The sequence below is a fragment of the Helianthus annuus genome, chromosome 6, assembly GCF_002127325.2.
Source record: "Helianthus annuus cultivar XRQ/B chromosome 6, HanXRQr2.0-SUNRISE, whole genome shotgun sequence".
In the NCBI taxonomy this organism is placed as follows: Eukaryota; Viridiplantae; Streptophyta; class Magnoliopsida; order Asterales; family Asteraceae; genus Helianthus; species Helianthus annuus.
The window spans coordinates 56,568,114-56,580,278 of NC_035438.2; the positions used below are offsets into that span (position 1 = coordinate 56,568,114).

A 12,165-nucleotide genomic window follows, 5' to 3' on the forward strand; every position below is an offset into this window, starting at 1 on the left:
TTATTTTTTGTCACATTACCATCATAATGCTTCATGTAATGGTTAAGGCTTCATAATGCTCTTTCATTTATTAGTTTCCTTGTTTTTCCTCTTTATTAGGCATTATTCTAGAAATGTCTCTCCCTCTTCATGCCCCTATAATGCCCATGATAAATGATGTAAGGGCATTATCAAAATCTTTCACGTCCCTATAAATCCCCATTACATATGGCGTTATATTAGGGAAAAATGTGACCAATGAATTGACAAAATAGCATTGACATGTTTGAAATTTTTTAATCAACTCGTGTTTAAATAGTGTTATTATTATTTTTTTTTTGAACGGTGACTTTTTTATGAGTGACCCATTGTCACACCTGCCCTAAGGCAAGCCCAACTCACAAGGCCCGCACTAGACTATGTTGTCTGAACCGGGTCTACGCTGGTATTGTCCAGGTGTGAGTTGGCGCTCCCTCGGAAACCGTACTGCCTCCACACGAGTTGCCTCGCTGGAGTAACAGTCGGGTGAAAACCAGGGTGACGCTCAGGATCAAACCCTCTTCGGTGGGTTTTTCACCATCATAGCGCTCAAGTGTCTCACCCTGCAGCAGCCAGGGATCGAACCGGCGCCTCCAATGGAGACAACCAGCCAACCCACCAGCTGAGCTGGGATCACGGACAAATAGTGTTATTATTGGTACAACAGATTTCAATGTTGGCACATCAAATACATTCTCTTGCACCAGAGGGAAATCTATCTGCTGAGCAAATTGGCTAGGTCAAGGTCTATTGTGCCCCCATAGCAAGTGTCATATAAAAAAAGCTTGTTAGCTGAAATAATTTCTTAACTAAAAACAAGAAAAAAAGAAGTATAAAAAAACATATATCTTTACAAAAGAACTAATCATTAAAGCAAGACCACAATTCAACTAAAGTAAAGATCAAGCAGATTAAACAATAGGAGATCACCTAAAGCACAACAAGGAAAAACACCTGTGGAAACCAAATTTTTTGAACTTATAGGGACGACTTATCGTCCCTATAGGTATTTTTAACCTATAGGGACGACATATGGTATCCACATCTTTTGTTCCTACAGGCCCCTCCCTACAGGTTATTAAGGTGGTCCCTATTGGTGTTGTCCCCATAGATCAGCTTTTAGAGACCAAAAATCGTCCCTATAGAGTTAAAATAAAAAAAACTGGTTTAAGCTTTTAGAGACCAAAAGTCGTCACTATAGAGTTAAAAATAAAAAAAATGGTTTAAACTTTTAGAGGCCAAAAGTCGTCCCAATAGAGTTAAAATAAAAAAAATAAAATAAATTGGTTTAAACTTTTAGAGACAAAAAGTCGTCCCTACAGATTTAAAATAAAACAATTGGTTTAAACTTTTAGAGACAAAAAGTCGTCCCTATAAAGTTAAAATAAAAAATTGGTTTAAATGTATAGGGACAGTATGTCGTCCCTACAGATTATTATTTTTAAAGAGTTTTTTTTTTTTTTTTTTACAATTATTAACCTGCTTTTTTAAACTGAATTTAAACAGGAAATTTCAAAACTACATATTATACTAAAGATTCAAAATACAAAATATTCGTCATAGTTATCGAGTACAAACTTCAAATTAAAAGTTTAATGCACATATGTAAGTCTAATCATCATCTTCATCATCTTCGTCAACTTGACGCATTTTTCGTTTCAATTCATTAAGTCGGCGTTGAAATTGTGCTTCCATTTGTTGCATTTGAAACGCATGTTGTTGTTGTTGTTGTAGTAGTAGTTCCATTATTGCTTGGTTTGAGAATGGTTGCACTTGCACTTGTTGTTGTTGTTGTTGTTGTTGTCGCATTTCTTGTCGCATTTGTTGCATTTCTTCTTGCATTTCTTCCAATTGTTGTTGTTGTCTTGGCGGGGGGTATGAGCTCGATATTTCGTGGGTGACATTTTTAACAACACGACCAACACCGCGTACGTGCCCATTCCTATGACCCAAGGCACTTTTGAGTACCTCGAGTTCATCAACTGGTGACGTATCATCCACATCTCTCGACGCTCTAGCTAACTCGTCTTGAATTTTACCCTACATTAAAAGATAAATTAGATTTTTTTACTAAAATTCGACAGCATAGCTGCATTAGAATCGATAAAACTAACCTGTTCCATCATTAATAATAAAGAATAACAACTCATTTAGTAGAGAAGTTAAGGGGCATCGGCGATTCTGGAGTTTATTTAACCAATATATGATGTTTTGGATTAAGGGAGGCATGAATCCTATAGCAGAATTAACACCAGGTTGTTCTATTATATGTATCATATTACATAAATGGAGAATATTATATACTGCATATACACATACACAATATATATTGCATACACACAGTTTATACTACATAATTAACTCCATGTGGTTTCATGCAAATTAAAGAGTTACCTTTCTATTCGAAGAAGATGAAACATTTAGAAGGTCAAGGATCTTCTGGTTAACAGTAAACGTTTCGGATTGCAAGATATGGCTTCTCTATAGATTTTAACAATTTTGTGGGATTTTAAAATTATTTTTAGTAAACTATATTTTGTCGGGATTTTAAAATAATTTAAGTAAACTATATAAGATCCTTTTTTGATTCCAAAAGCTGCAATTAACAGTAATGCAACTCATTAAAGTTTAATATATCTATAGAATACAGCTAACAATACTTTAATTTTGTTTCAAAACTAGACTATACAATCGGGATACTTTTTTGCAACAAGCTTTTGATGGTAGATAAGACAATGACTTTTATAAAAATATATAGTCAATCCGAACCCGTTCCTACCCGAACCCTTGGTTTCTGATATGGCGACGCCGACCATTCTAACCCGAACCCGTTCTGACCCGAACCCTTGGTTTAAAAAAGCGCGAGGCGATCCGAAGCGTTTTGAAGCGAAGCGACGAAACGCGAAACGTGAGGCGTGAGGCGAGAGCTTCACGTATGCTTTATTGGTTGTACCTCAATCAAATATAGGTTGTAATGTGTGCTTAAGTGGTTGTACCTTAATCAAATAACAATGGTTTCATTACCTTACCAAATTCAATCTTTTTGTATTCATATATGGTTGTAAATTGTGCTTAAGTGGTTGTACACTAATCAAATAATGGTTTTATTATCTTACCATATTCAATCGGTTTGATCTATTCAAAGTTGTGTTGTTTTATTTGTAAATTATTATTATTTATAATAATCTAATTAATTTAGCCAAAATCTTGTATAAATATAATTTGCAACATATTGATGCAATGGTTGTTGTAATGTATGCATTATGGTTTGTACAGTGGTAATGATACATATTATATATAGATTACGATGAACCTGTCAAACGAGAAAAAATTGACGCGGGTTCATCGTAACGCGCAAGTTCTAGATCAACTTAGTTATTTTATTCTATGTTTTACGTTTCGATTTAATTTCTTCGCATTAACAACGCAACTTCAGTGTCGGTGGTCGCTGACATCAGTGTCGCATTAGTGCACGCCCCCATCGCAACGCGGGGGGTGTTTAATACTAGTTATTATTATTTATCAATGAAGAATAGAACAAACAAATTAAAATGAATATTTAGTATATAATCTAATTATTATAAATGAAAAACAAAATGATATATTTATTATAATTACAAAATTAAATTTATTAATAATAATAGTTCTCAAAAAAGATAAAGTAAAATAAAATAACTTACATAAACTTTCTCTATAGGGACAATTTATGGTCCCTCTAGATTGTGAAGTGGTTGGAAAATTTAAAAAAAAAATGTGGGAAATTTTGCCGCTAAAAAAATTCACTGGTCAAAATTATTCGAAACCATATATCGTCCCTATAGCTTGAGTCTTTTTTTTTTTATTTTCGTCATTACTACATGAAATTTAAAAAATAATAATCAAAGCTATAGAAACGACTTATAGTCTCTACAAGTTGAAACATTTTTTAGGTTTTTTATGATATTAGAATTAAAAAAATAAACAAAAATAATTTATCTTTGAGCTATGGGGACGACTTTTGGTCCCTATAGAAAAAACATAAATGAAATGGAGGAAAACTCTATAGGAACGAAAAGTCCTCCTAATTGATTGTTGTATAGGGACGACTATTGTCCTCCCTATAGATTTTGTCTCTGCAAGTGTTTTTTCTTTTTTTTTTTAACTTTTTTTATTTTCGTCATTATTAAATGAAAATTTTAAAAAAATATTCAAAGTTATAGAGACGACTTGTGGTCTCTAGAAGTTAAAACATTTATTTGTTTCTTATTTATAATATTAGAATTAAAAAAAAAAAAAACAAAAACAATTTAACTTCCAGCTATAGGGACGACTTTTGGTCCCTATAGAATAAACTTATTTAAAAAACTGCAAAACTATATATGAACAAAAAGTCCTCCCCATAGCTTGTTCTATAGGGACGACTTTTGTCCTCCCTAAAAATTTTGTCCCTAAAAGTATTTTTTCTTGTAGTGAAGGTCAATTCCTGAATTCATCGATCTCCCATAATGGTGTAATAAGTCCATCCGGAAGAAAATATCAACTACCCATCAACTCTTAGAGCACCTATATGCCCCAAAAAGACAAACATAGCGTCCAAGGGCGTCCTCTACATCGTGACGAGAGGCTTTATCGGACAAAAAAAAAGATGGCAGTGCCATCACCTTCACGGCGCTATGGGGGTTGTTTTCAAAAAATGGACCAATCAAAAAATAGTTAGTGTTTTTTTAATTAATTAATAAAAATGAAAATTAATAATTAGGTAATAATTGGTAGGGGCTTTATGACTACGGGCTCTAGTGATATAACGTCTCATAAAGCCCCTGTGTGACGTGGCACGACACGTGTCGCATAATGCCTACAAAGGGGCTTTATGACTATGACGGAAATGAAAGAATTCGATAAAGAAATTGAAAAACTGTATCGGTGGATAATATTTTATTTGTATAAATTATTGAAAACCATCTCTCTTTATACAGACAGGCTACAATGAAGGATATTTAGTAATAAAGCTATAGTGATAAATCAAATAATAATAATAAGAAAGCTTGTTGCTAAAGCGCGTAAAAAGTAATGAACTTTGTTCGAACAAGAAATCATGAATTCCCTTTTTAATTCTTTCTCTGCTAGGATCTTGGTGCATGGTTAGTTTGCTAATTTAAAGGGCTACTCTTCCCATAAATGGATCTACTTCAAGACTTCTTTTGGATCCTCAGTGGTCATTGATTAGCCCCCATTTCATCCACTACTTCAATTTTATTTCATACATTACATTTCTTTAAGGAGTTATAAACAGGGTTCAAAAGTTTCTCTAGTGGTTGTAGTTTCTTAAGATGTTTGATATAGTATGGACCTGCTTAGATGAACAACTGATTGTTTTCAATTCGAATAAAAGCGTTCAAACTCATGAGGTGATCTAAAGGATTGAAAATCTTGAAGCTGAGTGTTGCTTGTAGTATCTTGCAGATCCAATGGCATTCCTGGCTGTGCCAAACTGATACTATTTCTGTACGAAAACTGATCAAAGGATAACGGTTCTTGATCAGGCCAACTTGAAGACCAAGAACTTGTTGACAGAAGAGAGAAAGCATTGTTAACATCTCCAGGTAAGATTGAATTGGAAGTTGGCTCCATACCTGTTACAAGTTTACCAGGCAAAACACAACTCATCTGTTAAAATATATGTAATCTAGACTTCTCCTAGTTATCAGTATTAGTATTATTATAGCTTATATCCGAAGTATATTATATTCTATGTATTATAGTTATCATTAGTAAAGTTATTTATGGATCACATTACCAACCATAGCTTTGAAAGGGTCCAATGGTTGTTGGTATCCCTTAGGTTAGTATAATGTATGTAAACAAAAATTGTGGGTTATTGTACGTAGAATGTGGTTAGTTAGTTAGTTAGGTAGTTAGTTGTTAATAGTGGTACTTAACTAGTATAAATAAGTGGCCATTGTGTTGAATCATTAATAGATAAAATTACATATTCATATCTCACATTCTGTCTCTAGATTTGGTTAGTTAGAAGTAGATTAGTTTCTCAAGTCACTTTATGGATAATATGAATCACTTAAAAACGATAAAAGTTTAGACCGACATACTAACTTTGCATATCCATTTTCACCAATACTTTCCAAGTTTCATAAAATCTACTATAAAAAATCCTAGGCTTTGAGAAAATGAGGAGACCAAACCTATGAAAGTTAGTTAGGTTTCACTAATCTACATGATATGCTTTCAGTTCATAGTTTCAACTATAACAAGGCATTTTTGCTATATAAGTTGCATGCATACCATTAAGATTTGTGTTCCTAGGCATGAACCTCTCAGAACTGAAGTTTAAGGTGCCATTAATGGGGAAGACATCAATCCCTCCACCTTTCCCAAGACCTCCAAGGGACTCTTTGCCTTTGAAGTTGCACGAATGTTCGGGTTGGGCTGAATCCAAAATGGGGATTGTGCCCCTATTTAGAAGAAAGTTCATCTGTGGTTTTCGATCTGTAATGAAAACAACACCACTCGTATGAAACAGTATGACGTTCATCATTTATGATAACTAGTCCCAAACTAATAAGAGATGTGCTACAAAATTTATCTAGAGATTTTGTATGCTGAATAGATAAATTATTTTTTAAAACTTAGTTTGATATATGAGGAATTAATACCACGTATTGAAGAGGACATCCGGGTTGAGCTGAAATGAATCTCTTCTGACGGTGGCCTACGTCGTCTTGCATTGTGTGCAGAAAGGCGCCGACGACAGCTACGCTTTCTATCATCGAATTCTGACAAATCATGGAACCTGCAAGATCACCCATCATATATATCGTTGGACACTTGGACTTGCTAGATGTGGAATTAGATCTTGTATTAAATATGAAATATGCTAAATTAATTGCAAAAACATTACTTTCCTGCTACATTGTTGACAAAATCGGCGTTCCATCCCGCCTACAATGACTTTAGGACTTCTAGAATGATTTGAACAAATTCTATGGCGACGGTGGTAGTCTTTGGCTGAGGAAAGGTCAAGGTTGCATCCTTCGACTTGACAATGCGGGGACTGTGAACTAAGGTAAGATGATCTAGATCGCTTTATCATGGGAGCCGATGTAGGAAACAAAGGCACAGATTTCGTAGCCGTCTTGTTATTACTGCTAGAACTAGTGCAAGCATGTTTACCAATCTTTAATCCAATCATTGCTTCACCAGATAACACTGAAACTTCTTCCACCATGTTAGAGTAGCTCACATTCTCTCCTAACCAAGAAGACTCTTCGTTTTCCAAGAAATCGTTTGGTAAATCATCGAACGCGCCCAAAGTTTTGATTGTTTCTTTAGATGAATTTACAGAAGCTGAGAGGGAGAAATCAAGATTATCTACTACCACATTTTCTTGGCTAGAAAACGGCATATTCCAGTCCCATTCTGTTGGAGTATTCAAATTCCAGTCCATCAGAATAATATTTATGAACCTTAAGAATGATATCTAAATGCTAAAATTAAGCTCCATCCATTTTCAAAGACTGAATCCAGCCTGTCATGAAGCACATATACAAGTTTCTTTATGAAAGAAAAGGATACAATTTTTGGATTTGTAGGTAGTAATTTAGAGGCGTGGGGAGTATTTCTAAGCATTTTCTGAAAGCTGTTGTATAAATAGGCAGTTTGCTACAATATTATTTTGAGTTTGCTGGTATGGCAAGCGACTGGATAATAATAACTCTTGTGACTCTACATGGAATATAAGTTTGGTTGGAGTTTGCTCGTTTGACCAGCAAACTCAAGCCAAGTCGCTTGCCACACCAGCGAACTCAAAAAAAAAAAAAAAAAAAAACATTCTCATATTTACTTGAGTTGGTGCAAGGAACTGCTAATTATTTGTACAACTTTCAAAAAAATGCATGGAAATACTTACCTGATTTCTAAACCACCAACAAATCCAAAAAAAATGCAAAATGATACAAAAATAGATTATAGTTATATTATAATTATAATAACAATAAAATGAACTAACCTCAGTTGGAGATCATGGAAGCCAAAGGTTGATAGAAGTCTTACAACTGTATAAGATTCCACACATCAAATATAAGGGTAGGTGGAAAAACAGATTTGGTACTCCCTTCAATACAACTTAAAAGAGATAGGTAGCAAGAAGAGACCCACATAACATATTGAAGTGCTGATAAAAACACCATATGGGAAAGCTAGCAATCATATAAAAACAGCACCAGCAGACAGAAGTCATGTCTCATGTGGCCCACTCTTGCATTAAAGAAGTTACTTTCTGCACATTAGTCTGTCCGCCAGTTTCATCATCGCTAGAAAAAAAAAACAAAAGGTATACGTACGTAACTCATTCTTAGATTAATCTTGATTCATGAGTTGTGGATCAATCGATAAAGCACCCGCAACGGATATCAAATTATGTTTTCATAACCGGAATGGTCTTCAAAACGACCGTCTTACTAGTTTGATTAACAATAATCTAATCTACTTCTAGTTTTACACCATTATCCACCATGAGACCGGAATCCTTGACCTCTTGGGTTACACACCTAGATATATACCATGAGGTGTGAATTTACATTAAAGTATGAAGTCGTTAAAGTAGTTAATATACATCATTAAATTGTACTTTAGAAAACAGCAATATATATGTGTGTTTGAATTTAGCTAAAAAGAAAAAGAAATTAGACTTGGTTTACTTTTTTATATAGCTAAGGTAATGTGTTATAATAGAGTTTTAGATTGAACCGTTGGAATGTTGTGGATACTCATAGAGTCATAGGCTCAAAATCAATATTTTGAATTACATATACAAAAGATAGTAAATGTGTATTTATCCTAAAAAAAAATAGAAATTGTTGTAAAAAACATACAAAAGACACTTTCTAGTATTTTAATTATGCAATCTAGAATATCAAAGATCCATTTAAATTTCGATTATACAAAAAATACCAAATGACCTTTGAATATTTCGATCATCCCTATCCTCCCTACACCCACCAGAAAACCTCATTTCTTTCTCCAAATCGATCCGCCCCATCTAAAAAACACGATCCTTCTTAAAGACTTTTATCTTAAAATCTACGAAGTCCTTGGTTTCGGTCCCTCTAAGGACGATTCTTGCCAAGGACTTTTATGTTTCAAAGCTTTTTTTTTTTTTTTTGAATAACCATTTATTTCTTCCTAATTTAACCTTTGATCCCTCACAACTGGTTGTATTTTGTATCCAAAAAGATATAAAAAAAATGGGTATTAAGTTATATAGACTTTCTTGTTTCTTGTGTGGTCCTCACTAGATCAAGAAGTCTGGATACACCATGTCTCCTTTTGTGTGTAATTCATTCTGTCAGACTTGACCATGTGGATTCTACAGTTGCCTGTATTAGCCAAGACAGATTAAACTAAGCACATGGCTTTTGGATGGTTACGTCATTCATATTTACATCCATCTTCACCATTCAACACGTACAATTTTTTTTACCACAATTCACGATGAGAGTTCCCATGATTTTTGGCCATTACTACAAATACTTAGAATGCTAATTAAAGCCTGTTTAAGTAAAAGCGTTCACAATGGTTCCTTTATATTTTTATGAGTAGGTTTTTATGAGTTATAAGGTAAATTGTTGAGGCCTGATTACTCTTTAAGTACTTTTGGTCTAGGTCAAATACTTCCCGAATACTCCAAGCTCCAACTATGGAACGCCTAAGACTTTTGCAACCATAGTTGTGAGTGGAGAAGAAAAAATGTTACTGTTTATTTGTAAATATACACTGTAAATATACTAGAACGCTGTTCACCCCTATTAATTTTTTAATATTTTTTGAAAGTGGTTGTGAGTGGAGAAAAGAGAAAATGTAATAATAAAGGCATAAAACATATTATTAGATTTTGTCATCTTCAACTATTAGCTATTGGCCGCTGCCACCCCTAACTATCACTTTGACGCCCATCACCTCCAACTTAACACTTAGTGTGTTCTGTCACCACGTCATTTACTGATCACTAAATTTTGATCCTGTTACTACATTTTTTGGGGTGTCATAGTGATCTTGGGAAGGTTTTAGGGATCTTAGGACACCCCCAATAGTATAGTAATATGATCAAAAGTTAGTGATATGGTGACAGAACACGTTTAGTGTTAAGTTGGGGGTGGCGGGTGTCAAAGTGATAGTTGGGGGTGGTAGCAGCCAATGACCAATAGTTAAGGGTGATAAAATCCAATAACCCATATAACAAAGAAGAAAGAGTTAAATGCCATTTTAGTCCCTATGGTTTGGGCCATTTTGCCAGTTTAGTCCAAAGGTTTCATTTTTAACCTGTGGGTCCAAAAATGTTTCACAGTTGCCATTTTAGTCCACTGGGTTAACTTCATCCATTTTTTCTGTTAACGAGAAGGCCAATTCGGTCATTTTATATGGCTGAATTGCCCTTTTAGTTAACAGAATTACATACAAAATGACCAAATTGGCCTTCTCGTTAACAGAAAAAATGGATGAAGTTAAACAAGTGGACTAAAATGGCAAATGTGAAACCTTTTTGGACCCACAGGTTAAAAATGAAACATTTGGACTAAACTGGCAAAATGACCCAAACCACAGGGACTAAAATGGAATTTAACTCAAGAAAAAACTATTCTTAAAGTGCCATCTAAAATCTTCACAAACTTTTCCTTCTCTCTTCAATTATTTCCACAAGAACATACAAATTTTATTTTGTATTCCTTTGTGATAATAACTACCTTGTAAAGTTGGTTGTTGAAGAAGCACTGAAATTAACTTTGATGCATGACTGACATCAACCATCTCTTTTCTTTGATATAATTGATTGGTGATTCATGCCATTTCGCTTTCTGCCAGCAGTTTAAATAACTCAAATTAACTTCACATTTATACACATCAATGCTGCTGGCAAACAAATGTTCACATATATGTTTTAGGTTCTTTAAAGACTCAAGACTAAATAATCAGATGTGAACTTAATTCTAACGCTAAATAAATGTCATTTGTCACTAAAATTGATATATGTCAACAGTGGCGGAACTAGAACTTCAACTCAGGGGTATCCCAAAATTTTTTAGGGGTGTCCTCGTACTTATTCAGGGGTGTCCTGTGTATAAAAATCGGAAAAAATTTTTTTTTTTACACTACTCGTAAAAACTTGAGCCGTAGCCCGGGCTACGCCCGTTTACACTACAGGTCCGCCCCTGTATGTCAAGTCTAAATTTAAAATGATACACAGATAATACGGATAGGGTTTAAGATTCAAGAAAAGAAAAGGTTATATATAACAAAGAAAGACTAGAAAATAAATAAGAAAGGGTGTGTCTATATACACCCTCTTTTACTTGAAGTCCCCTCATTGTGAGAGAAAACGTTGTGAGCCTCACACACGTAAGTATGTGAGAGAAAAAGAGTGTAACTAGTAAAGAAGTGGGGTGTATTTAGTAGCTCCTATAAAAAAACCTAGTCTAGTTAAACGGGTCAAGAAAAAGCCCAAAAGAATATGAGCTCAATAACGTATTAAGGAGGTATAGTGTATTATTTTCTTCTGCATGATTATCTAACCAGTATAATTGATCATACCTTGCTCGTATGTTATTAGACCATGTGTAGTGGTAATGTGTTATAATGCCCCCACCATGGGGCATTATCCGACACGTGACGTCCTAGTCAGCGTTGGGGCATTATAGCAAAAGTGGCGTAGTGGGCCATTATGCCAATAACGCCCAAATAATACCCCTTCCAATCATTAAACAAAAAAAAAACACTTACTAGTTTCTCATTGGTTGGGGCAAAGAGAAAGCTGCTACTCCTTTGCAAAAGTGGGTGGCATTAAATGAACTTGTCAGACATGTGAGTGGTGATTGGTTGGTCATGGTTGTGTGCAAGCGTTTTAATTTACACGCCCGAGCCATTTTTTTCCAAAAGTAACGCCCCAAAACGCCTAGTGTAGTGGGGGAGGGGGCGTTTTGGGGCGTTTTTTTTTCAATTTTTTTTTTAAAATAACGCTCCACTACGGGTGGTCTTATCGTTGTTGAGCTCCAACATTTACACGTAATCACCATTGAGCATGGTTTTTAGTGCTTATAATTCCCGGGTTTGAACTTTGAGCTTTTATATCGCCCACGGTATTACTAAAAACACATTAAT

The 12,165-nt window shown here is 34.5% G+C and overlaps 1 protein-coding gene across 2 annotated transcripts; it reads right to left on the minus strand.

Moving 5' to 3' along the window:
• Positions 1-4,932: 4,932 nt before the first annotated feature.
• LOC110878931 (squamosa promoter-binding-like protein 2) lies at positions 4,933-8,201 on the minus strand. 2 transcript variants are annotated; one of them, XM_035974772.1, is made up of 5 exons: positions 8,021-8,201; positions 6,918-7,431; positions 6,669-6,805; positions 6,298-6,501; positions 4,933-5,630 (listed from the first exon to the last, which is right to left on the minus strand). In XM_035974772.1, exons 2-5 carry the CDS (start codon positions 7,415-7,417, stop codon positions 5,374-5,376), a joined length of 1,098 nt encoding a protein of 365 aa, XP_035830665.1. In that variant the 5' UTR covers positions 7,418-7,431; positions 8,021-8,201; the 3' UTR covers positions 4,933-5,373. The 2 variants fall into 2 exon arrangements, with proteins under 2 accessions (XP_035830665.1, XP_021983019.1); XM_022127327.2 differs by having other exon boundaries at positions 6,918-7,540.
• Between the last annotated feature and the right edge of the window lie 3,964 nt (positions 8,202-12,165).

Bases quoted from the DNA above. Each gene is read 5' to 3' on its own strand.
- LOC110878931 (XM_022127327.2), bottom strand. From the start codon at position 7,459: ATGGACTGGAATTTGAATACTCCAACAGAATGGGACTGGAATATGCCG. The intron at 6,806-6,917 runs GAAAGTAATGTT...GTGATCTTGCAG, and splicing joins TTTTGTCAACAATGTAGCAG to GTTCCATGATTTGTCAGAAT. The intron at 5,631-6,297 runs GTATGCATGCAA...AACTTGTAACAG, and splicing joins TAGGAACACAAATCTTAATG to GTATGGAGCCAACTTCCAAT.